A 27215-nucleotide genomic window follows, 5' to 3' on the forward strand; every position below is an offset into this window, starting at 1 on the left:
ACATGGTGCCCAGAGCCCTGTGCCCTGCAGCAGCTTGGGGACCTGCAGGGTGCTCCATGAGGGCTGTTCCAAGTCCATCAGGGATTTTCTGCTTATCCAGAGCTCTGCAACACATTGTGGGGCCACCACAGCCTGTCTGTTTGTAAACCTTCCCCGCCTCCAGCTTGGAACCCACCAGCCCATCCAGGAGACCAAAAGGACCCCCATGTTCTGACATTGCTGCTTATTGCTCTAAAGGTGAAAGTCCACTTCTGGTGGAGACACCGGTCGGAAGCAAAGATTCATCAGGTACCCACTATACTGGGAAACAAACCCAGAATGTGGTAGAAGAAGAATTGAAAGATTTGAGCTTTCAGCTCTTGCAGATAACAAACCAGCTCATCTCCTCACACCACCTCAGCTCAGAGATACCCAGGTAAATCTACAAGCCTTTAAATCTTTCCACATTGCTAAAAGAGCAGGTCTTATACCTCAAGTTTAGTAAAAAGTCTTACTGCTTTTTTTTTTTTTGTGTTCTTCACTCACCTTCTTTCAGCACTTGTTGAGCTCTCACATGGTGAGCCTTTAGTTCTGGCTGGGAGCTGAGCATCACATGCATCAAGATCTTTACTAAAACCCAGTGTAGGTCACCACACAGCTCATTAAATAAAGGGACATACTCTGCATGCCAATTAAGAGATTAAATTATGGAACAAAGCAGAGGGAGAACTAAAATTTAAGATCCCCTTGTATTTTCTGGCAAGTCATCTGTCAACTGGAGGAGCTATTCCACTAACTGAAGCCTGTGAAGAGCCTGACATAGCCATAACCGTGAATATCTCAAATTGTCATGTCAGCTGAGGTTACTGTGAAGTTGAAATTGTACTGGCAGTGGAGTTCTCTATTGTCATGATTCCTATACAGATAGAAAGATGAGGAGGGAAAGAGAAAAAGAGGCATAAAAGTTTCCCAGCTCAAGTTTAGAATTGTTCTGCTACTTGTGAATAGTAAACACTATCACATACGTATCATAAAAGCCAATAAAATAAACATACAAGAATGTCAGGGGCTATTCATACATGCAGTATGTTTTATATTGACAATTAAAGTATTTTAAAATGTTATAGTTGAAAATTTGGAGAAAAAAAGTGGTTCAGATGTAATTTAAGCACACTGCCAAATTCACGTTCAGCTGGGCATTACTTTTGGACTTCCAAGTGGTTTGGATGCCAAAATCTGTGTGTTTGTGTGTGTGTGTACACAGGCAGAGCTGCATGTGCCCTGGCAGCAGTGCAGAGCCCAACATCTCCCCTACATTCCAGCCTGGTCATGTTGGAGGCAGTGTTCTCCTGCTTTTGCAAGGTTTCTCTCAGAGTCTGGTACCAAAACACTGCTGTGAGGACCATGGGGGTGCTCTGCTTCCAAAAGCACTCAGAGGGTGGTGGGGTCCTGGCACAGGTTGCCCAGGGAAGTTGTGGATGCCCCAAGCCTGGAAGTGTTTAAGACCAGGCTGGGTGGGCCCTGAGCAACACGATCCTGTGAGTGGCATTCCCGCCCTCGCAGGCGGTTGGAACAAGGTGATTTTAAGGTCCTTTCCATCTCTAACCGTTCTGTGATTTTATAAAACACAGACACACCCATGGGAACAAACTCAATCCACATTTTCCCCTGCAGACAACCTTACCCAACACTGAAGAATTACACTGAAAAAGTTTCACTACACAGAAAAATATAAAATTGGGTTTTTTTTACACCAGAATGAAGAGGTGGTCCTCTTTTCCCATCTCATATGTGGGCTATGGTACCATATTCAGGCTGGCTTTCTACCTCAGGTTGAGTGAAATCAATTTTCTATAGTGAATTAGTTTCAACAGCCTGATGGCAGACCTTAAATCCAGTTTTTTTTAAACCCTAGATTACTGCAGACATGAGTGCTAATATTCATACAATGGCTGCACCCACCTTACAAGCCAGACAGGCAAAAATCAGCGCCTCTCTAAAATTTATAAAGCTGAATTAGCCCATTGCTGTGCCCCCACTTGCAGCTGAGACTCCCAGTGTGTTAGCTTGGACACTGAATGCCCTGTAATAAATTCTGCTGGAATTCTAGCTTACAGTTGAGCACAACTGCTTGTGTCAGTCCATGTAGATTATTCCCAGCTTCTCGCAGCTCTGAGCTGGGAGGCTGCATGCATGAGTTGCTGGGCCCACAATGAGGGACCCCTTAGGTGCCAGATTTGCAGAGGTCAGTATCACAGCATCTCGGCATCTCCTTCAGCTCTTAGCAACCATAATAGAGCTCACTCTTCATATAAGCACTGATCTTCAAATGTGACTCCAGGTACATAGTCCATGAATGGGACTGGACTATTATGAAGAATTAAAAAAAAAAATTAAACCAGTTGTCACATCCATTAGACTAAAAATTTTGAAGGTCTCACACAGAGCTCATCTTCCAAGACTACAGGCACCCCGGGGATGGGAAGAACACAGTGTGGATCAGGAGAGATGGGAAGGAACTTTTCCTTTCAAAAGAAGAATTTAAAAATGCAGCAATTTGTGAAAGCTCAGACCTGCTGCTTCAGCTTTGACTGTCACCCAGCCCTCATAACGTTTGGATGCTTTCAAACAGCAGGGAAGTCTTGCTTCATTTGGATAGTGCCAGCAGACCAGACTGACTCCTGAGGAGCAGAGAGGTGAGGCTGCAGGAGCAGTCTGGCTTCCCAGTCCCACCAAAACTCAGAGTACCTGTGCTTCCTGCAGGGCAAGGACCAAACCCTGCTCCTCCACCTGCTCCTCAGCCAGCCACAGAACTGCCCATGGCCCTTCATCATTGCATCCACCCTAACTCAGCTGTCCTGTTGGAGCACTGGGAGAGCAGAAGGGAGCAGTCCCCTCCTGAGCCATTTAGCCTGCTTGCACAGGGGCAGGAGTTAACAGATGTAGGTCCCCACCATGAGTTCCCTTAGGTCCTGCTGCAGGCAAGCAGAAAAACCCTTTACCAGGCCTATGCTGAAGATTTCTATACAAATAACTTCACCTCCCTCAAATCTCTCTTAATATCATCCACCCCACTGTGAATTGGCCAGTGGACTTGAAACAGTGAGGTTTGGAGCTAATTAGAAATCAGAAGTGCTGTGTCTGTCCCAGAACTGGATCAGCAGCCAGAGAGCAGTTACACACAAACTGTGATTTATCCTGTAGTGCCAGAGTTACTCTGTGGCTGTCACATGTCATTGTGTGAGGTGACATGTCACATCTTTGTCATGGTGACATGTCACCACATTACTGTGCAGCTATCATGGACATACAGTTAAAAGCTCTTACTACAACTGTTTCCACTTAGGTATTTAGTTTCTTAAGGATTACTGACTGTGATGTAGAAATTCCTATCAATCATAATGTCAGCTCTACAGAAATTAAGCTACTTTTAGAGGAGGATTTTGAAACAAATGTAATAACACAGAACAGTGCCTATTTCTCAAAATGTGGGTTACATCCATCAGGGCAATGACATAAAAGACTAGGTGGAGACAAGGGAGGGTTCTTTCTATTGTTTTCCAGAGATCTCACAAGAAAAAAAGACAAATCTAACTGTGAATGAAAACAATCTTGAAAACATGCAATTAGTACTGCAACTGCAGAAATGTCTTTTCTAAGTTTGAAGAGAGCCTCCAAAAGAAGGTATAGAGCTATTCACCTACATTGGCTTTCATGGACCGGGAAACCAAAAACTTTTATGGCTTTTCTGCTTACCCTGGAAGCACACATGGCTAATTCACAACCTCTAGGAGTTACTACAAAGTAGCTGGTGACCTCAAACCCTCAGATGTTACAGGCATACTGTCAATCTTACACAAATGCTTCACAGCAAACCACTCCGAGATTTGTCCCCATGAAGCTTTAAAAGCAGATAGTTCTGCAGCTGTGTGTTGTTTTACTGTAAAAAGACATCGTTTTTTCAAGTGAAGACAAAGTAAAGGAAAAGGATGATTTTGCTAATGAAAAAGTGTGAAGAGGAAACCAAAGCAAAGCAGGAGAACTCGTTAATGTGTATGGATAAAGTGTATTGATAATGTATGCACATATGTGTGTGTGTGCCTGTATATGTACACATATACTTATTTATTTGACAACATAAAAAACTATATCTCTTAGTTTTCCTGCTCCTGAGGGGGAACTTGGCTAAGGAAGCACAGAGTAACCAGGAGGCAAAGAAGTACTTGTTCTCCTGGAACTGAGTTCATGTGGAATTCCCTGTCCCAGAGGAGAAGAAAGAAGAATTGCTATTTTCATTCAAAAAAAATAATTTTCCTAATGAAAGTGGCATTTTGCTTCTGAAAATTTGGAAAGTAAAGGGAAAAAAAATAATATTGAGAGCTGTCTATTTAATGAACAGCCTTTGGTGGGATTGCACAAGGTAAAAGTCATAAAATTTAGCCCAGATGTTTAGTTGGAATAAGAAACTGAATGCCATGTTTTTCACATTTCCATTGTGAAATCTTATTATAATTTACATTTAAAAGGTTGTACAAATGTTGACAGTTCTTTAGTAGAATTGTAAGCAAGCTAAAAAAGGTAAATTCACCTTAGGATCCCCTAAGACTAGTCCTAAAACTGAGCTCATCCTTTGTAAATTCTGCCTGTCAAAGATTGTATGGCTCTGTACTACACTGCAGTGTTTTACCTCCACACACAGATGAAGCCTAAAATTTCTTGTACACAAAAAATGAGCATTTTGGCATAAACAATGTGATCGAGACAGTTTCCATCCTCATCACTGAATCTTGATGGTTTTCTTGAACTTAGATGTAACAGTTCCCCACACACAGGATATTGTGTGTGATACAAGTGGTTTCAACTTGAAAGCTCACTCCCACCAAATGTCTGCATTTCTGTGTGAGCCAAGAAAGACCTAAACTCAACTATAACATATTTCCAAGAAAAAGTCTTTGCTGTTATTCTCTCAGGCACAATTTTTTTCCTAACCAATGATGCTATTTAATCAAAACTCACACTAGTCTTCCTAAAAGCATTTAAAAAACAAAACAAGAAAGAAGCATTTCTGTTCCATAGCTTAGTTCTTAATCATCTAATCAAACTTGATAAATTTTCCACTCTCTCTCTCTTAAAATGAATTCTTGGCAGCCTTCAGTGAAATAAAAAAAAAAAGTTCATGTAGAAGTTCAAAGCAGCAATTTATGTTTCTGATAATTTTAAATTAATTCTTAATCTATGAAGCATAAAGAAACTATGCTTGAGATGCAGCCCACATCCAACCATATGGCTTAAGGAGACAGTGTCTGTGATGTGAGGCTGCAGATCTTTCTGTCCCTGGCATACACACCTGAAGTTCATGCCCCCTAATGTAATTGGACAGTTTTGTTTGTGAAAATGGCCTGTTCTGCCAAATGCTGAAGTCCTTGCTTTGACAGATATATCACTTTTCCAATGTGAGTGTGTTTTGAAGAGAGCTGACACATGATCAAGTTCTCTTTAATATCCTTCAACAAACCTGACAGTTGTCCAGCAGGGTCTTGTGCTGCATCCAACTGTCAGCTCCTGCGGAGGCATTATGGGAAAGCTGACTGAGGAAAACAGCAGTAAAGAGGAAAAAACTGATTTATGCTTCTCTGCGTACTCAGTACCAAAAACAAGTACCTCAGCTCCTACGTATTTTAGCAGGCCTACATGGACAAAGCCTCCTTAGGCTCCAGAAAAACAGGAGAGCAACCTATTTATATTGTAATTATTTATTGTAGGGATTTATTGCATGTGTCATTATAAAGCACCCTAAACCTCACATGCACGGGTGTGATCCTTTCTGAATCTGAGCTGCCTTATAAGTAGCAATAACTGCATGTTTTTTAACTGCTTGGGGTGCTTCAGTTTCATGCAGTTTTCAGAAGGGTCTTTCACTTACAAGAGTCCTCATGTAAAAAGAAAAAAGTATTTTATAGTATTTTGCTGCTTACATATGCCACCAGTGAGAAAGTCCATGCTTCCAGAGGGTCTGACAATGTAAGCCTAGAATATCCTCTTAAAATTGTTATTTAGGCCAGATGTTGTCATTTTGTCACCTTAAAATTTCGTTTTCCTGCAGGAAGGTAGAGTCTGATTGCAGTCATTTTGTGTTACTACTGAAATGCAGCCTTGCAACAAGAAGGAACTGAACTGGACCAAGATAATAGCATAAGCCCCATCATCCCCACAGTGAAAGTGGCATTTGTACCCTCAGACTGCAGCTGATTTCTTTGTCTGAAAACTCCCTCAGCCAGTCTTCAGTTGTGTGCTGCTGAAAGACTGAAACAGCCCTTAATGCCCTATTCCCTACAGTGAATCCCTTTGGTCTGAAGCCTTGTGCCAAAATGCTCCCCCCGCCCCGACTGTGGGGAGCCCCCATTCCCATCTCGGGTTTAGGTCTGTGCAGCTCTGAGCCTGCACAGGGTCAAAGGCCATGTGGAGAGTCCAGAGAGGCAACCCCAGGCTGGAGGGGCTCAGAGCTGGAGCCAGCAGCTCTGCTGTAAATCAAGCTCACCCCCCTGCTCAGCCCTGCATGGCTGGAAATCCTGCACGTGAACACTGCCGAGGATGTGCAAGTCCTGAGGTTCTACATAAAAATGACAGAAAGATCCTATCAGACAGAAAGACAAGTGTTATTGAAACAGTCGTAGAAGAGTTGGTCTGAACAGGAGTACTGGAGAATGACCATGTTATCTCTGTTATTCCAGTGCCCCTTTAAATATAGTGCTGAGGTGACTGCCTACTTAGCCTACGGTGAAGGCCACACTTGTCTGCAGTGAAGTCCCATAATCTTAGTTTATTGCATTGCATGTATTGTATTTGCTCAAGCTGCTGCCTGAGGGGGTGCTTGTGGGAAATGTATCGCTTTCTGCTCCCCCCTTCTCTCGCAGACTATTTAGGCTGACATTTATCAATAAATTTGTCATACATGAAATCCCTATTTGTGCTTGGTCTTTGCATATTAAGTGCCTTAATTAATTTGAGCTTAATATTTTTAAATTGAATGTTAAAATCAATCCATCAGTCCAGGTACACTAATCAAGTTTTTCTGGTCTTCCTGTGTTTACTGTATACCTTTACAAGTGTTTTAAGATGTGTTGGATGTATTTTTATGTTTTACTTGTATCTTGGTTTCAAGGCAGATTTTAAAAAACCCCAGTTGCAACAAACAGCCCAGCCCCCCATAAGCACATGACCCTTATCTCAACTAATATCACCCCTCTGACCAGGAGGAGCCATTGGTGGATGGAGATGGTCTGTCAAAGGGAGAGCACCAATCACCTTGAACCAAAGGGGTGGGCTGTGGGCGGACTGTGGGCGGAGCAAAAGCTATAAAGGGAGCAAAAGAAAGACACGTGTCTCATTCTCCCTTCCTCTCCAGCTTGCTAAGGCAGTGCTGGAGAAGCCTACCCCTTTCTAGGGGCTTTTTAGAAATAGATTTCTTTTTGACCAGCCTAAACTGCAAGTTTATTTTTTTCTCTACCTGAGGTTCAGAGCTGTCTTAAGCCTAAAGTTCCTGAATCCCTGCGCTCCTGGGGCATATCTCTCGAGCCATCTGGATCCCAAATTTTTATATTTTGTTAGTTTTTTGCAATTTTTCAACTTTTTTTCTGTTTTAATAAATTGTTTTAATTTCTACAAAGAGTTGTCTCATTCCTCACAACTCTTTTGGGGGCTCTCCGGGATCCTATTTTTGCCCTAAAATCCAGGTATTTTGGTTAATTTTACTATTTTTGAATTTTTGCGATTTTTTTGGTTTTTTGGTTTTTCTCCTTGGATTTTCTGGGCTCCCACAAGGATTACTGCAGCAGAGAAAGGACACCTCCGGTGGAGAAAGACTTGTGGTAAGGCTTGAACCCTTCTTAAAGGGAACTTAGTTAGGGACTTACCCTTTTTAAGGGCTATTCGTTTTTGGGGAACCTCCGAGTGGAATTCCTTTTGTGAGAGAGTGTGTGGGGGGGTTGGCCGCCCCCAGTGTGTGTGTGAGTGTGCTTGAAAGGGTTCATTTTTAAGGGCACCACGAGGGATCACCCTTTAGAGACACAGAGGGGAAGATCGAGTGTGGTGATCAGCCTTTCTGGGGGGGGGTTTCCACGTTTTAGGGGTGTGCGCAGCCCCAAATTCATTTTTATTAGTGTCTCAGTCTCCTCGGGTCTAGAACTGAGGAGAAACCTCATTTTAAACCCCTCTCTTTTTCTTTTCGCCGCGTGGTCGGCGGCCATTTTGAAATTTCGGGCTGCCGCGTGGTCGGCCGCCATTTTGAAATTTCGCGCCGCCGCGTGGTCGGCCGCCATTTTGAAATTTCGGGTTTCCACGTGGTCGGCCGCCATTTTGTGTCCTTTTAATTTGAACTGCACCCCTTTGCTACCCCTGTGCATGTGTGAACTTGTTTTAGCTGCACTCTTGTGGTCAGTGCTATCTAGCACCTTTATACTTCCTGTTAGTTTGGAGTGTTTGGGTTATTGGATTGTAGTTGTAATTTGCTTTATCTGCTTTAATCATAAGACACTACTTTGATATTTTGAATTACTGCTTGTGTTATTCATTATAATCTTTTTCCTTTAATTTGGTTATAAATATTTTAATCTATCTCTCCTTTGCTAATAAAGACAACTCTTGTTTCTTAAATTTTAAGTATATATGTATAAAACTATCTAAATTTCAGTCATACTTTAACCAATTTAAATATTCACTAATTATTCTTTTTATAATTAAAAATTAATTTTTCTTGCAACATATTTGTTTCTCACCAGCCTGCCATATTTAATTTTTTTCCCACAGATTCGCCATCATTTATTCCATCATATATCTACTAACCCTGCTTGCTCTTCTCTACATTAGTTGTATTGTATTTTATGCTTATAACTTTATTATCATTCTTTTTATTGTGATAGTGTATTGAATTTAGGTTATTTTGTAATATTATTTCCTTATGCAATATTTTAATTGTTTTATATAATACTATACTTTGGTTTATTTAATTAAGAAAAAAAAAAAAAAAAAAAAAATTTTTCTTCTGCACTAGCTACTTGTTTGCTTCCCAGTAACAAAATGGGACAAGCGAATAGCAAAAAGAAAGACCTAATGAAGAAATACAAAATCTTCCCAGACAGTCCTTTAGGGCAAATGCTCCTAAAGTGGGAAGAAAATCTTTTAACTAAAGAAAAAGACCAGTGTCAAATGATTAGGTACTGTGTTTTTAAGTGGCCAAAACATAAAATTAACAAAGATGGACTCAGATGGCCCAAGTATGGGTCTTCTGAAAAATGGCTTTGTGAGGCTTTGCATTCTTATGTACATTACAAAGCTCCAAAACATTCTGATGAATTAGACTATGCTAAAATTTGGTTAAATTATTGGCAAAAACAAAATGAAGACCAAAGCAAAAAAATAGAATTGGAAGAGGAAACTAAATCTAATTCAATTGGACTTAATAAAAATTCAAACCAAATTTTTTCCATTGCAGAAGAACACAAACAGAAAGAAAAACAAAAACCTAAATTAAATAAACCAAAGTGGGACCCCCTAGACTACCTTCCTCCAGTAACTCCTCCAGAAAGGAGGGTCCAAATTGAACAAGAAAGGGTCCTTCCTTCATCAAGCCACCCAATCGAAAGGGACTCAGAAAATGAGAATGAAAGTGAAAAAGAAAATTCTGTTCCTTCCTGCTCTCACAAAAAGACAACCAGACAAAGGATTTCTTCTAGCCAGGATGGCCCAGCATCTTGCACTAGAAAGAAATCATTTAAAACACCTGACTGTCCCACCTGCCTTAGCACTCCCCATGAGTCTAAAATTTTACCTCTTAGGGAGGTACCCATGGGAAATGCTCAAGGAGGAATTGGTTATGTAGTTGTACCTCTAGCTTCATCTGAGGTACGGGAATTTAAAAAAGAAATGAAAAGTCTGATGGCTGTGACCCCATTGGTCTAGCTGACCAATTTGATCAATTCCTCGGCCCTAATATTTATAATTGGGGAGAGATACAATCCATCCTTCACTCCTTATTCACCATTGAGGAAAGAAAATTGATTAGAGCTGCAGGAGTGACAGTCTGGGACAGAGAAAATAATTCTAATCAGGGCCCAATTGGAGAACAAAAATTACCACTGACAGACCCTGAATGGAACCCAAATTCAGAAGAGGGCAGGAGGAACATGAAAGACTACAGAAATTTAATTATAAAAGGGATTAGAGAAGCTGTTCCTCGAGTTAATAATATGAAAAAAGCATTTTGTGGGGAACAGGAAAAGGATGAGTCCCCAACAGCTTGGATGGCTCGGTTAAGGAATAACATTCAACTTTATTCTGTCATTGACTTAGACAGTGAGGGAGGCAAAACTATGCTAAAGGTACATTTTGTGCTTCACTCCTGGCCTGACATCAGGAAAAAATTGGAAAAATTGGAAAAATGGCCAGAGAGGGAACTAGATGAATTACTGGAGGAAGCCCAAAAAGTCTTTGTTAGGAGGGATGAAGAGAGGATGAAGGCTAAAAGCCGAATAATGAATAACAGTACTAATGCTCCAATCCACAATCCTCCTACACAAAGAACTTCCCAAAGGGGCATCCCACAACAGCAAACCCAAATCTGCTCTCAGCAACAGCCACAGGTTTGTGTTTGCAATAAACAACCTAACCCAATTGTTCAAAGACCTGAGAGGTTAATTTGCACATACTGTAATAAACCAGGCCACGGGCAGTGGTACTGTTTTAAAAAGCAGAGAGATCAAGGAGTCCTTCAAATGGAGGGACAAATTTTGAACAACTGAAGGGGTCAGGGGCTTTATTCTCTGGGGCAAAAACATCTTAAAGAGCCCTTGATAAAATTAGAAGCTGGACCCCAGAGACAACAAGTGGAGTTTTTAGTGGACACAGGTGCTGAAAGAACCTGTGTCACTGAAACACCTCCAGGATGTTTTATTTCTCAAGATACACTAGATATATATGGTGCTAATGGTGAAAGCTTTGCTGTTCCTGTAATTAAAAATGTAATCCTTTCCATACAAGGACGTACCCATACAGGGGATGTGCTATACCTACCTCAAGCTGGGATCAATCTTTTAGGACGTGACTTCCAAATACCTCTGAGGGTTGGGGTGGTACCGCAGGGTGGAAAAATGACCACTAAATTGTTTGTTTTATCTTTAGTAGATGAGCAACACATTAACCCGGTAGTGTGGGCCAAACCTGGCAACCGGGGAAAAATGGACATCACACCTCTAACAATTGAGTTGCTCCCAAATAGCCAGCCAGTACGTGTACCACAATATCCCCTCTCCAAGGACAAAAGAAAGGGCCTGAAGCCTGTTATCATGGACTTATTACAAGATGGAATTCTTGAGACCTGCAAATCCAGTTACAACACTCCAATTTTGGCTGTCCAGAAACCAGATAAGTCATTCCGGCTTGTACAAGATCTGCGTGAGGTCAATAAGAGAGTCCAAACCAGGTACCCACTGGTGCAGGACCCCTATACACTCCTGAGTCGGGTACCCCCAGCACATGCCTGGTTCTCTGTTATTGACCTTAAAGATGCTTTCTGGTCATGTCCTCTAGATTCTCATTGCAGAGACATCTTTGCATTTACCTGGGAGGATCCAGACACTGGACGGAGGCAGCAGCTGCGCTGGACTCGCCTGCCTCAAGGGTACACCGAGGCACCCACACTCTTTGGCCAAGCGCTAGAAGATTTGCTAAGTTCCTTTTCTCCACCCGAAGGGATTCAGGTAACTCAGTACGTAGACGACCTGCTCCTCTCTGGGGAACAGGAGTCTACGGTAAGAACTGCTACAATTCAGTTACTGAATTTTCTAGGGAGGAACGGGCTGAGGGTGTCAAAACCTAAATTACAATTTGTGCTACAGGAGGTGAAGTATTTGGGACATCTAATTGGCCATGGCACAAAAAAACTCAGTGCTGAAAGAGTAGAAGGAATCCTAAATCTACCACCTCCAACTTCAAAACGAGAAATCCGGCAATTATTAGGCCTATTTGGATACTGCAGACTGTGGATTGATCAGTATTCACAATCTGCCAAATTTTTATATGAAAAACTAATAGAAGAAGAACCTTTTAATTGGACTAATTCAGACACACAAAAATTACAAAATCTGAAAGAGAAATTAACAAAAGCACCTGTTTTAAGCCTTCCTTCACTAGAAAAACCCTTCGATCTATTTGTTAATGTGGAGAAGGGAATTGCCTATGGCGTCTTGACCCAGGAGTGGGGAGGAGTCAGGAAGCCGGTTGCTTTTCTTTCCAAATTACTAGATCCAGTGTCCAGAGGATGGCCCGTCTGCATCCAGTCCATCGCCGCAGCAGCCGTTCTGGTCTCGGAGAGTCAAAAACTCATTTTTGGTGGAGACTTGACAGTGCATACACCACACTCAATCAAAACCATTTTAGCTCACAGGGCTGCAGAGTGGTTAACTGACCCAAGAATAGTCAAATATGAAGCCATTCTCATGCACTCAGACCACCTGAGGTTAGTTGTGTGTACACACCAAAATCCAGCTCAATTTCTTTATGGGACCCCATCAGAAAAAGAAATTGAACACAATTGCATTGAGATAATTGACATCCAAACAAAAGTCAGAGAGGACCTGGTGGACTGTCCCCTCAATGAAGGGGAAATCCTCTTCATTGACGGGTCATCTCGAGTGGTGAATGGAAAGCGATGCTCTGGCTATTCAGTGGTCGATGGACACCAAATGTGTGTGCTAGAAAAGGGCAGACTGCCACCGACCTGGTCAGCTCAGGTCTGTGAGCTCTATGCCCTAGAAAAAGCACTCCACCGACTAGCAGGAAGCATCGGGACCATTTACACTGACTCCAGATACGCTTATGGCGTAGTCCACACCTTTGGAAAAATCTGGTCCGAAAGGGGGTTCCTAAACACCAAAGGGAAAGATATCCTACATAAGGAATTGATCCTAAAAATTCTAAAAGCACTGCAACTGCCTCAGGTGATCTCAGTGGTGCATATTCCAGGTCATCAATCGGGAACCACAAAAGAAGCTCGGGGGAACAACCTAGCAGACTTGGCAGCAAAAGAAGCAGCAGTGGAAGAAGAGGTAAAAGTGATGGAAGTAAACCAACTTCCAACTAACACCACCACATCTGACACTATTCCACAAACTAACATTTTACCCACGCCCATTTTTACTGATCAGGAAAAACAGAAATTAGTTTTAATTGGTGCCAATGAGGATTCTCAAGGCCGCTGGTATTTACCAGATAAACGCCAAATTTTAAACAAAAATTTAACCCGAGAAATTCTACAAAATATTCACCAAAGCAATCATTGGGGTTCAAAGGCTCTGGCGGATCACTATCTCAGAACCTTTGGATGCACTGGTGTTTATGAAATAGCCAACCAAATAACCCGGGACTGTGTAATCTGTCAAAAAGTTAACAAAAAGGTAATGAAAAAGAACACGGGCGGAGGAATTGAATTAGCAATCAGGCCTTTCCAAAACATTCAAATTGACTTTACAGAAATGCCTCCTGTCCAGAGGTGGAAATACCTATTGGTAATCGTTGATCACCTTACCCACTGGGTGGAAGCTATTCCAACTGTCAATGCAACAGCCCAGACAGTGAGTAAGGTGATCCTCGAGCAAATTATCCCCCGTTATGGGATAGTCCACCGCATAGATTCAGATCGAGGTACTCATTTTACCTCCCAAATTGTACAACAATTGGCTCAGCAATTAGGAACAAATTGGAGATTACACACCCCGTGGCATCCACAGAGCTCTGGGAGAGTGGAACGGATGAACCAGACAATCAAGAACACCCTCACAAAATTAATGCTGGAAACAAAATGGACCTGGGTAAAATGCCTTCCACTTGCTCTTCTTAGAATCAGGACACAGCCAAGATCTGATTTGGGTTGTTCACCATATGAGATGTTGTATGGATTACCCTACCTTGCTACACCACAAGAGTTGAATGTGAAAGAGTGTGGAAACACCAATGTACAAAAATATGTACAGATAATTGCCAAAAATCTAGAGTTGCTAAGGGAAAGAGGTTTTCTACCACAAACTCCCCCACTTGATTTTAATTTACATCACATCAATCCAGGTGACTGGGTGTTAATAAAATCCTGGAAAGAAAAGTCATTAACCCCATCCTGGGAAGGTCCATTTCAGGTCCAGCTAACCACTGAAACAGCTGTCCGGACATTTGAAAAGGGCTGGACGCATGTCAAGAGGGTGAAGGGTCCAGTGGCACCACCAATTGAAGAGAAGAAACCTCCAGACAAACCATCAAACTAAACACCCTGTTTGAAAGCTCCACTCAGCATCCCTCACTCCAAGTTAATAAAATCCTGTACTCCCAGTTCTTCCCCAGTTATACCTCAGTAATAAGTGCTAGCTACAAGTTGTTAAACTAAGTTGAAAATATTTTGCTGTTAATTCTGTTCTTTGTTATTCCCTTTTACAGATTCTGCCTTCACACAACCATATTGTCACATCAACTGTATAGTAAGGCTCCATTTGAAGCCAGCATTCTCTTCCAATAACAGTCCAATCAGACTCCAAAATTATGGGCACGATAACTCTAATCTTTGACAAGGCCAACCCTAAAATAACCATGAGTTTCCAGAAGCCTGAGGTCACTGAAGAACCATCTGAAGGTGAGATGCCTAAAGAAAGGACGAAAGAAGCAAAGATGACAACCCCCACCAGCAGAGGCAACCCAAATGCTGACAGCTCCTCTCGGGTATGCCAAAAGGGGAAAGTGAGCAACATCCTGCTACTGAGTGTCATCTGTCTCTGGGTCCTCTGGCCTCCCTTTACACAAGCAGCCGAGAGCCGCTGTAACAGATGTTACAAGACTGTGTACCAGGCAGAAGGAGGCTCATTTCAAATTCGACACTTTTTCCGAGCACATACTTATGTTAATCCATCTTGTTACAACATAACAAGGTTGAGTATCTGCTCAGAAAAAGGTCACAAGTACTGGATTGGCAAAAACATTGGCACCCAAATACATAAGCAGAAGGGAGAGTGCCCCTCCCAAGACGATTGGCTCTGTTTCAATTTTAGATACATAACCAAGACAGAAGATTTGTTAAAAAGAAAGACCTATGACACTGACCTGATCCAAGAGGTGGTCATAGAAGAAAAGGAAAAACAAAAAGAAAACAATCCTTTGATGTCAAGGAAAAACTTGTTTATTGACCTGGCAGAAAGGATTGGACAACAGCTAAATTTAACAAATTGCTGGGTGTGCGGAGGAACTTTAGAATCGGAGAGTTGGCCTTGGCGGGGAGTCAGTCTTGGACCCCCCGATTTACTCCGACTGAGTAATCTCTCCCCCACAACCAGACATGACAATGAAACCTGGCTGCTAAGCAATACTGTTATTGGAGAAGAATGCATCTGGAGGAAAGGAAGAAAATTTTTAGAAGAAGTTGGTGAGACAATATGCAAAAGGTACCTGGTAACTGATGGGCAAAAACATTGGTGGATACCTCAAGAACCAGATGTATTCTGGTCTGCAGAAAAGGTTAAAAACAAAAACTGCATTTTGAATCCTGTTAAAAAACTCTGGCAGTGCTGGGATCAAGGAAATCCATATTCTGTCCTGCCACAAATTTCCAAGTACTGGATTACAGCAGCAAGTATACAACCCCACTTCTGGGAAGCACCACAAGACCTCTACTGGATCTGTGGTAACCGAGCTTATTCCAACTTACCACCTCGCTGGAAAGGGAGCTGCACTCTTGGAGCCATTCAACCAAACTTCTTCCTACTTGCTGAAAACGCTGGAGCCCACCTTGGAATCTCCCTTTATGATGAACTTTTCCGTACTAAGAGACATGTAATAGGAGGGACCCAGAGATGGGGAGAAGAAGAGTGGCCAGCTGAGAGGATCCTAGAGACTTATGGACCTGCAACATGGGCACAGGATGGGAGCTGGGGGTACCGAACTCCCATCTACATGCTAAACCGGATCATCAGACTGCAAGCACTAATTGAGGTAATCACTAATGAGACCTCTCTTGCTCTTGAACTACTTAACACACAGCAAGGGCAAACTCGAGCAGCCGTGTACCAAAATAGGCTGGCATTGGACTATTTACTAGCTGAAGAAGGTGGAGTATGCGGCAAGTTTAACACCTCAGACTGCTGCATCCATATTGATGATCACGGTGAAGCCATCACCAAGATTACCCAAAACATCAGGAAACTAGCCCATGTTCCAGTGCAGAAATGGCAGCCCTTGATCACTTCTGAATGGTGGGAAAATATTTTCCAAGGACAATGGTGGAAGAAAGCTTTAATTATTGTTGGACTTTCCCTTACAGGACTTATTTTTCTCCCTTGTTTAATCCCTTGTTTCATCCGTCTAATCACCACTGTCGTCCAAGGCATGCCACTGATCCAGGATCTTCAAGGACAACAGCAGCGTCCACCATTCGCTCAAAAGATTATGCATATCAATAATAGTAACAATAAGAAAACTAGAAAGGAGAGAAAAATTGCCCAGCAAGTGTGGGACAGTTTTAAAGAGCTTGAATCTATCCCTGAAGAGTTATCCACCTCCACTTAAATGCAAAGACCAAAGATGTGAGCATAAGAGAAAAAGGGGGGACTTGTCATACATGAAATCCCTATTTGTGCTTGGTCTTTGCATATTAAGTGCCTTAATTAATTTGAGCTTAATATTTTTAAATTGAATGTTAAAATCAATCCATCAGTCCAGGTACACTAATCAAGTTTTTCTGGTCTTCCTGTGTTTACTGTATACCTTTACAAGTGTTTTAAGATGTGTTGGATGTATTTTTATGTTTTACTTGTATCTTGGTTTCAAGGCAGATTTTAAAAAACCCCAGTTGCAACAAACAGCCCAGCCCCCCATAAGCACATGACCCTTATCTCAACTAATATCACCCCTCTGACCAGGAGGAGCCATTGGTGGATGGAGATGGTCTGTCAAAGGGAGAGCACCAATCACCTTGAACCAAAGGGGTGGGCTGTGGGCGGACTGTGGGCGGAGCAAAAGCTATAAAGGGAGCAAAAGAAAGACACGTGTCTCATTCTCCCTTCCTCTCCAGCTTGCTAAGGCAGTGCTGGAGAAGCCTACCCCTTTCTAGGGGCTTTTTAGAAATAGATTTCTTTTTGACCAGCCTAAACTGCAAGTTTATTTTTTTCTCTACCTGAGGTTCAGAGCTGTCTTAAGCCTAAAGTTCCTGAATCCCTGCGCTCCTGGGGCATATCTCTCGAGCCATCTGGATCCCAAATTTTTATATTTTGTTAGTTTTTTGCAATTTTTCAACTTTTTTTCTGTTTTAATAAATTGTTTTAATTTCTACAAAGAGTTGTCTCATTCCTCACAAAATTGCACATATTGTTATACATTTTTCTGTCAGAGCAGTGCTGCAAGATTATGTGATGAGCACATTTTATCAATCTAACAACGCTTTTTTTTTTTTTTTTTTTTTTTTTTTTTTTTTTTTTTTTTTTTTTTCCCACACAAAGATTTTTGCTGCAGAAGTGACTGGAATGTCACAGCTCCAGCATGACCTGATTGCTAAGACCTGATTGCTAAGTCAAACCAGAGATCCGGATAGTTTTCACTGCAGCCCCTGTTTCAGGAAACATTTCTGGGGAAAGCTGTTTCTGGCTGCTCTCCCTTCCCCAGGTCTGTGGTCGGCAGGACTGTGTTAGAAATGCAACATGGCCCTCTGTTCCCCACAAAGCCCATAAATCTCCCACAATCAGGCAATTCCTACATTCTGCAGTTCTGTATGTTACGTTTTTCCCACCATGGTCTAAGCTGCTAAAAGCCACTGCCCTGACCTCCTGTTAACATTTTTGGTTTGTTTTATTTTTTTCCAAGGTAGCAGTATAATGACCCTATGATCAAGATCATGCCAGTTAATCCTCCTTTCAGATCAGCACAACTCTTCCTCATGCATTACATTTAAATTTTCTTTTAAAAACGCCTTTGCCAGAAAGACAAATCATTTGTCTTCAAATTTCATCTGTCAAAACCTAGACGGGCTATTTCCATAGTGTATTTTTAATCTTTTTCTGAAGTTTGCATCTTTTGTTTTACTCTCCTCATTAGTTGCACCCACAGGTCTGGATTATTTCAAAATGCCACAGTTTTGGACAACATGAAGGAAGCTCCAAGTCACATCAGTAGAAGGATCAGAGTTAAAACTCTTTAAAAGAAAAGGAGCAGGAATTTGTCCTCATGCCTTCTGCAAAATATGTGTGGCAGCCGTGACCAGCCTTCTTTCAGGCCCCCTTGTCCACATACAGGTGGGCAATTTGGGAAAAATCTATTTTGAGCATTTTGACAGAAGTTGGGAAAGCTGCTGGACACCACACACAGTTTTCTACAAGACTTGTTTAAACACAAGATGTGTTTGGCATTGTGAGTGCCACTCACTTTGGAAGGGGATAGAATGACTTTGGAAGATGTTGAGACCCCAAACAGAGCAGAAAAGCAATGCCAAAGTGATTGAATTCAGCCATCTGGAGGGAGCTCAAAGGCACACCCACCCCACCAGAGCAGCCTTGTTTAAGCCTTCACTGGAGGCAGCGTGGACATGGCCCAGTCTAGTGCTCTGAAAACCTCCAAAGGAGCCCTGCTGGCTTGGACTGAGGTGCAAAGTGATCTGGAAACAGGTCCCAACCCAGCAGAGTGTGTCACAGCCACAGAGATGGGCCTTAGTGAGACCACCCATGCTCTCTGCAGTTCAATCCCACAGAAAAATACAGCTTAGCTTTGGGTTGGCCCTTGATTTACTCCACTAGAGAACAGGAAAATCCCGGTGGACATGGCAAAAACTACTGTGGAGGTCCTCACAGAGACATTTGGCCCCAAGTGCCTACTGCCCCTTCAATGGCAGCGACACACTGGCAGGGAAAAATTAAAGGGTGCACCACATTTGTAGGTGGCAAGAATGATTATTATTGGGCAGACAACCTGCCTTTTACTTCTCCAAAGAGTGGAATTTTTGCTGGAACAGTCCAGCTACTGCACTGTAGCTGCCCCTAGCTTTAACACAGCACTACCGAGTCTCTGCAATTATGAAGAATTACCCAATAAACTGTTTTAACTTTAAGCCTTAATGAAGAATTTCAATCCATTTCAACCAAACTATTTTCTTTGGTCCACACTGACTAGCAGACACTACTCTGAAACAAAGAAAAGAATAATACTATAGCAAAAAGAAACAATGAAAGAACTCATTGGTTATGCAAATTTACTGCTGTCATTGTTTTATTATTAAAAAATGTTTTGGTAAGAGCATTTTGTTGAATCAAGATTGATTGCAACAAAAAATAAATCCAAGAAAAAAATCTAAAAAGATGTCAAATATTTTTACAGAAGAATTACAATACAGAGAGTATTTTATGAAACATGCTGACTCTTTGTTCATTCTTGATGGTTAGACACACACATCAATGAAAGATTTGTCAGAAGCAACCATCTCAGTTTCTAGTCTTCAGTGAGTTATGTGCTAACTGAAGTCTCTGCATTTGTGAAGTGTTTATGATCACTTCAGAATTAGCAGCTTCCCAGTAATGTCAGATTTATGGAGAATCTGTTAAACATTTGAATCAGACCTGCTTACCTGAACTAATCCATCTGAAAAAACCAACCATATTCTTCCCAAATGCCAAGGGTTATGTCACGTCATTTTGTCAGTGCAAAAGAAAACATACTGTTATAAAAAAAACTTTGCCAACAATCTGGAGGTTTGATATATAGAAGTATTTGGATTATTGACTCTCCACTGCAGCTTTCTTTTCACATTCTTAATTATTGGCTGGTATATCCTCACCCTGCATGGAAGAATAAAATCAAGTCAAAGTTACAGTTCTGTGTTGAACATTAAAATTCAAATATGAAAATTTCCCAAATATTCAGGAGTCTGAAATAGTGCAATATATATGCAGTACATTGGATGGAATCTGCTCTGTACCAAAAACAGTGGAAAGCCTTTGTATGTGTTTAGCAGACAGACTCTGCCCTTCTAGTGCAGCATTTCAGAAGCATTTCACTGCAAGCATTAATGAATTGAGTCCCACAGTGAGGGACCGAATGGGAGAGGACAGGAAGAGGAAGAGATTGGGAAGGAGGACAAGATACAGGAAATTATAAAGGGCTACAGCAGAGAAGAAAGCTGACTGGATAAAAACTGACAAAGAGAAAACCACATGTGAAAGAATTGAAGCGTGTTGCAAATAACATCTCCAAAGTAGACATGTGTATTTGAAACCCTGGGCTGAGTCTTCCTTTTTGTCAATGCTGACTTTTTCAGCCTAACTCTTCTCAGTATCTCTCAGCTAATTTTGTTACATTTCCATTCACTTCTAGAATATAGGGCATTACTTTCTTTCTCTCAAATCTCCCCTTGAACTCCATTTTCTTCCCAAACTCATACAACAGCTGCCTGTGCTTCTGCCTTGATTTTTACACTTTTTTTTTTTTTGGCTCTGTTGATTCACAACATGTACACACATTGGAAGGATCCACTCCCTCGCATTTCACCACATCTACTCAAAAATCCTTAGCCACGTGAACTGTTCCACAAAGCAGCACAGTGCTATAGTTGCACAGCTATATTTCATCTGTGATCTGATACTATCACCCTAGACTGTATCATTCCAAAAATAGTGACAGTTTCCTCATCCTTTTCCAATACTCTTGGAGACAACAATTCAAGTTGTTACAGCAATAGGCCATCCCACTCATTCAAAGTACCCATATAAATGTTTCTTGCAAAGCATACCTGTACTTAGACTTTATATCCAACCATCAGTATATAACATATGCACTTAATCAATTTATAATTTCAACATTTTATTATCACATCTCCCAGGGAACTGGTTTAGCTAATGATAATGAATGGTCATGACTATCATGTTACTGGGATGGCATTCAGAGGGGAACAAAGAGAGAAAAATCCTACCCTCATATGACCAGTGTCATGAGGTTAAATAGTACTAGAGCTCTACCCTCTTGCTTTTTAATGTGGAAAAGACTAAATAAAACATTAAAAAAAGAGAAAATATGCATGAAAGATAATGAATGGCCATTTTATTAACTGTGCCATTCGTGTTTCATCTCTGTAGGATAATAAAAGACACATAGATCAGCAAAGCTGTGATGGGATGACCACACTTGGAGCTCTCACATCCCCTGGTCTCTGACACAATGAGAGCCTCCTCCTCCCTTTGGTTCAGTCTTTGGATGCTCAACAGTTCTAAAATCATTTTGGACCACAGAAAAATCAGGCATCCAGAAGAGAACTGTAAATAATTCAGGACTAAATTTTCCAATTACATATCCAAAGCAAGTAATTAACTTTCTAAAAACACAAGTTGCCATAGATGGAAAGCAGCACATGTACAGATTAGGTCTCTTATAAATAAAACCTGAATTGCTAGGGGAAGTAACACCATTTGCTAATTCTAAGGCTACACATTTTTCTGGAACATGTTTTAGCCACATGGTTTTTTGTCCTTAACACTATAATCTCTGCAGATATGCATGTCAGCAATTCCTGCCTAACCTAGCTTACACATGCTTCTCAAGAGGAGAGAAAGAAAAAGTCATCACTAACAGAATCAATATAATTTCATAAGAAATTCACCAAGCAAACCTCTTTTCAAAGACTTTTAGCCCAAATGAAAAATTCAAGGTTTTAATAAGTTTAATAACCTTCTGATAGGCATTCAAATTTGAGGTGTTTATCCAAATACCCTCAAGCTTCAGAGAATCCCTTATCACTGCTTCAGTTCCTAATAGCTGTCATTCCAATAAATATCAGAGCAATTAAAATCTCTATCAATCAAAAATATTGCTTTCTTACAGGCCTGTCATTTTTTTAAAAGCAAATCCTGATCTACCTTTTCTAACAGCTCTTGGATTTTATAGCAACATATAATAACCATCTGACTGCCTTTATTTCCATTTAACTTTTATCTTTAATGTCTCTGCTGTTTCAACCAAAATATTTATAGCATTTTTTCCTTTGCACACTTAATAATATTGTCTCGGTTTCCTGCTGTGTTTTGCCCTTCATCCTATGAGGAGGGAAGGCAAAGCCAGTGAAACCAGTTCTGGAAGAGAAAGCCAAATTTTTCATTAGTGTTCACAAATCTTATTGAGAGAACAAAGACATCTTCCCATCATGAAGATGCAAAAATATTATCATGGGCAATGCTGGCTATTTCAACAAAACTGGACAAATATCCTAAAAACCCCCCTCCTTTCTCTATAGTGTCATATTACAGACTAAAATTGCCACTTTTTCTGACACAACATATTGAAATCCCTGTTTAGAACTTTCTTTTGTGTCATTTGCTTTCTTGGAGGGCAATTGGGGTTAAAAAGGCTATGGAGAAGCTTGTAGTACTTGTGACACGAAACTATGATGGCTTGGCAAAGGGATTTAGCTGCAAGAATTGGAAAGAATATCTTGGAATTGAAAGAGGTTGAGACAATAAGCATGAGAAATTAGATATGGTCTGTAAATGGAGTTGTAGCAAGAGCACCCAGAAAAATAAGTCTTCTTACTTAATTGAGGAAAAATTAAGAATTCTGCTCTTCTCATGCTGCATTCAAATTGAAAGATGGACAACTGCAAGGAAATATCACATAGCTGGCTTCTTTCCTGGAGGAAGAGGAGGCAAGCCAGGAGAAGACAAGGAAATGCACAAGTTCTCACATACTCTGCAGGAGATCTGACAGATCTGCATGGAGCTGAGATGAACATGAATGGAGTTTGGAAGAACATTCTCCCATTTTGCATTTGCTTTAGTGCCTCCAGGACATGACCAAGGAAAGATTTCCACAGCATGGTTTAGGGGAGGGCCCTTCTTTATTAACCTTTTTTTCCTTCCACAAGGTTGCACTCTTTTTTCCATCCCTTCCTCTACCTTGTAGGTTTCAGTGCAGCCAAATAAACCCATTTCTTAATCAGACCTCTTTTATTTTGGTTTGCCTTTTTTTGATCTTCTATTTCAGGAGCAAGCCCAGTGGTTATTGCCCAGTTATTTGATCTATCTTAAGTCCTATGGGCCCTATTTTCATCTGTAAAAACAAGCACTGAGGGCTGCCTAGGCAGATGACACTTAAAGGTTAAGGAGGTTGGACACTGTTTAGAGGACAGACTGTCATTCCATTATTTTCAAACCCAAGCCAAGGTTTTGCAATGCAAATGTAACAGTGTTCTGTATATTTGGGTTATTCTGCTTCATGTTTTGGCCATTCCACACTCTCCAGAGCACTATTAAGATTAGGAGAGTTGTGTGCAGTGGTTTAAAGAATATGAAAAGAGATATTGTCTAGCATATGAGTGAGCTTCTGCAGCCTGGATCCTTAGGTCGCTTTAACCTTGAAATTTTTTTACAGATGCCAGATAAGTATTTTGGGTAAACATATTTCTTGGAAGCTCATAATATATTCAATACTCAAAATCTACTTCCTAGGTAATTTGACTGATTAAATATCCAGACACGGGCGTGTGTGTGTTTGCGCACGTGTGTTTCAAAACAAGGTACAAACTTAAAATCAGGGAGCCAGACAGATGCTTTTTGGTTGATTTAAGTATGTTAATCATACAGTTTTGATACACATAAATCTGTTGCTGTGGATTGATATCCTGTTCTGTTTATCCTGCCAGTAAAACAAAAGGTGGTAGTAAATGCAGCATATTGCAGCTCCAGTGATGGTGGGTGAGCAGCCAGTAGGAGAGTCTGCAAGTTGCAGACAACACACCCTGTGCCAGTCCTATCAGACAGACCCCCAGTGTATCTAGACCTCCCAAAATGTTGCTAATATAGTTCATGAAGTACCCCAACATTCACATCTCTCAGCTCAAACACAGGGTGACAGAAGAGAGGTCTGGTGCCAGCAGAAGACATGACCTGCTCATCAGAGGGCTCGTGTTACACAGGCAAATGCCCATCTCCTTATAACAACACTTTGAACTCTGTGCAGTGCATTATGTTTTAGCATCCCTTGACAAAATATTTACTGTTCCATTTGAGCACTGTTGGTCAACACAATTTTAATTATTTCCAAGACAATTTCTCTGGATCAAGCTTTTCACTGAACCAGATTCACCTCTTGCTGATTTATTCATGCCCTGTTAAAAACAAAAGTTTCAATCCCTTAATTTAATTAAAACGTTCTTGACTGAGATCATTACGTGTTGGAGAGATGCTTAATTCAAAACTTGCTGTATCCACAATGGTAGTGATTGAGAACAGAAAATCAACTTATGTCATAGTAGTTTGTTAGAATATTTGTTTACTCTTCAGCTGAAGCATGCTAATTACAATAAGAGGTCTTCACAAGCAATCCAGTTAGCAAATATGATTGGTTAATAGATAAGGAATGATTTGTGATTAAAAACATACAAAAACAGCATCTGCAGAAGAAGGTTATTAGACCTGGGGCCACATTGTAAAGCACCAAAAAAGCATCACACAGCAGCCCAAGCCAGAGGTACTTGGGTTGCTGTGTGAATGTGGAATCAGACAAATTTTTATTGTATGTACAAATGGAGACTCACATGTGCATTTGTCTCACTGGAATTACAGTGGCAGTGGTCGTTGCTGATACAAACAATGGCCACCTCTGAAACATGTAAATGCAGCACTTTCTCTCCTCAGAAAAGAGACCCTCACAAAATCAGAAAATTTGGGAAGGCATCAGGAAACACTTTGACCAAGCTGCATCGTAGAAACAGTTTGAGCTCTGTAGAGAATATTGATTATTGTGTAAGAAGGAATATAAGCTCAAAAAAATTGGTCCTGACTAAAAATCAGGAATGACTTGTCTCCAGTGAACTTAGTAAGAATGTGGGTTCCAAAGTAAGGATTTTCACAGGAACAAAAGTCCTTATTGTCACCCTCTCTCAGAGACTCTTATGTGCTGAGTATACACAGGTTGGAGAAAGGCTAAACAAACAGGGTATCCAAGGCAGATGGTATCTCATTTTTAATTGATTTGTTCAGATATGGGAAATCTATTTGTTAATTAATAAGCAGAGAAAGTCCATTAAGTATTGTGTTCTATTATTGTTAACTCAGAAATTATTGCTTTTCTTGACACAAGCCTGTTTTAAGTTTGGGGATTTTGAAACGAGAAAGGATTTTGCTCTCTTTTTCCATAGTCATTGGGGACCTGTGATTGTATGTTTTAATTAAACAAAAATAAAATAAGCATTGCTTTTAGCAGGTCTTCTGTACACAAGCAGCTCTTGAGTATTTACATTACACCACAATAGGAAAATGAAGCTCATTATAACATGGCTTGTTTTGCATTTGTATCCTCTCTGTGTGCAATTCTGGTGCCCCCAAGATCAGAAGGCCATAGAACTGCTGAGCAAGTTCAGAGGAGGCCATGAAGTTGAAAAGTGGACTGGAGCACCTGCCCTATGAAAATAAGCTAAGAAAGTTGGGGCTGTACAGGCTGGAGAAGAGAAGGTTGTGTGGAGAACTTCCAGTATCTGAAGGGGCTACAGGGAAGCCAGAGAGAGACTCTTCATCGGGAACTGTAGTGACAGGACAAGCAGTAATGGGTTTAAACTGAAGGAAATTTACATTAGATATTAGGAAGAAATGATTTACTGTGAGGGTGGTGAGGTGCTGGAACAGTTTGCTCAGAGAAGTTGTGGATGCCCCATCTGTGTCACTGGGATGGGGCTAAATGGGGCCCTGGTCTAGTGGAAGGTGTCCCTGCCCATGGCTGGGGTGGAACGAGATGAACTTTAAGGTTCTTTCCGACCTACACCGTTCTGTGATTCTGTGACTTTCTTAAATGCATACACCATTTATGAATCTGTCACTTAAATTCCAAATCTTCATTCCCCTGCAACCTGCCCACTCAACCTGCATCCTTTACAGCTGATTTCCTCTTTTTTTCCAATGAGTCCCATCATACTCAGATCTGGTACTCTCTTCTCCAGTTCAGTCTAAATGAATATCTACTCCCAACTTCTTTCATTTTTTGAATATTCACCCAGCCCCACAAGCATGGTCCATCAGCAGTAACCCCAGGATCTCCTAGCAATGGGCACAGCTTCCTCCTGGCAGGTTTCCACCCAGACCTGACCACAGAAAACGCCCTAGTCAGGAGAGACTAAGCCTAGGCATTCTCAGCAGTCTGTGAAGCATAAACCTGAGTCAGAATTCACACGCCTCTGCCCTTAGTTTACATTGTAAATGTGAATCAAAGCATTTTATTGTAATTAGCTGGAAGGAGTACAGATTGTAGTTGTTTTATAGAAGCAAAACTATGAAATCTATAAATGTAAAACTATTATGGTGGCCATAATACATTCAGAGCACTAAATTAAATTATGTCATAATATATAGGCCATTTATAAAAGATATAACTTCTAATGGACCTTTTTTTTTTTAATGAGGAGTTCCAGATTGAATATCTTGGCAGCTGAACTTTTTTCCTTAGTCACAGAGGTGCAGACTGTGACAGGATGATCCCAGCTGGTGTTCCAACCTGGTGTCAGCAGGAGTGACAAGCCAGGTGACTCCTTCATCTTTTCATCATCTGGAAGATGAGAAGGATGATGTGGGGCACAGCACCAGCATCTTGACTGACCTCACAGAGTAAATGTGTGCCCATACCCTGAGGCAGACCAGCTGAGCTGATGTGAGCTATTGCAGCTCATACCTTGCCCAAGAGGAGGGAGGAGGATGTCTTGGGGCTCCAACCCTTCCCTTGTCAGAAGAGAACCTGCAGAAATCATTCCAGTGCAAACACCACAGGACACCCTTAACTACTGCCCTGTTTCTGCTCATGTGGTCATCACTCAAAGGGTACTGGGGGCTCGGTGCTTCCCTGCTGGAAGTTACCAGTGACTGCTGCTTTCCTCTACCCCAAAATTTGCTTTTCGTTGTCTTGACTCAGAGGTCTCTAAGAAGTGGTCCAGGGGGCATCAGCACATTGAACATACAAGTGACACAAACCTTTGTCAAATACTGACACGGTCTAGCTGGGGATCTTGAGCAGGGCCAGGATCTTGTAATCCTTTCCTGGGTGGATAATTTACTCTCAGAATAGTCTTGATAGCTCCCTCAGGGCTTCTCTGAATATGCATTAGCAGGAGGAGTTTTCTTGCCAGGCTAAGCTCCTCACAGTGAAGGAACTGACTCCTTTCACTGATGTTAGCTGGTTATTTGTAAAGATGGATAAATGCA

At 41.3% G+C, this 27215-nt stretch overlaps 1 protein-coding gene and 1 long non-coding RNA gene across 2 annotated transcripts in view; one reads left to right on the forward strand and one right to left on the reverse strand.

The window, feature by feature from the left end:
• LOC138117174 (uncharacterized) overlaps positions 1-27215 on the reverse strand; it is a 92073-nt gene that overhangs the window by 24244 nt on the left and 40614 nt on the right. The window lies entirely within an intron of this gene.
• On the forward strand, positions 11848-14545 carry LOC138117137 (ribonuclease HI-like). The gene is made up of 2 exons (XM_069027182.1): positions 11848-13079; positions 14458-14545. The coding sequence occupies exons 1-2, from the start codon at positions 12471-12473 to the stop codon at positions 14497-14499; spliced, it is 651 nt and encodes a 216-aa protein (XP_068883283.1). The 5' UTR covers positions 11848-12470; the 3' UTR covers positions 14500-14545.

This window comes from Aphelocoma coerulescens, chromosome 11, assembly GCF_041296385.1.
Source record: "Aphelocoma coerulescens isolate FSJ_1873_10779 chromosome 11, UR_Acoe_1.0, whole genome shotgun sequence".
Lineage (NCBI taxonomy): Eukaryota > Metazoa > Chordata > Aves > Passeriformes > Corvidae > Aphelocoma > Aphelocoma coerulescens.

Bases quoted from the DNA above. Each gene is read 5' to 3' on its own strand.
- LOC138117137 (XM_069027182.1), top strand. From the start codon at position 12,471: ATGCACTCAGACCACCTGAGGTTAGTTGTGTGTACACACCAAAATCCA. The intron at 13,080-14,457 runs GTAAAAGTGATG...TCCCTTTTACAG, and splicing joins AAGCAGCAGTGGAAGAAGAG to ATTCTGCCTTCACACAACCA.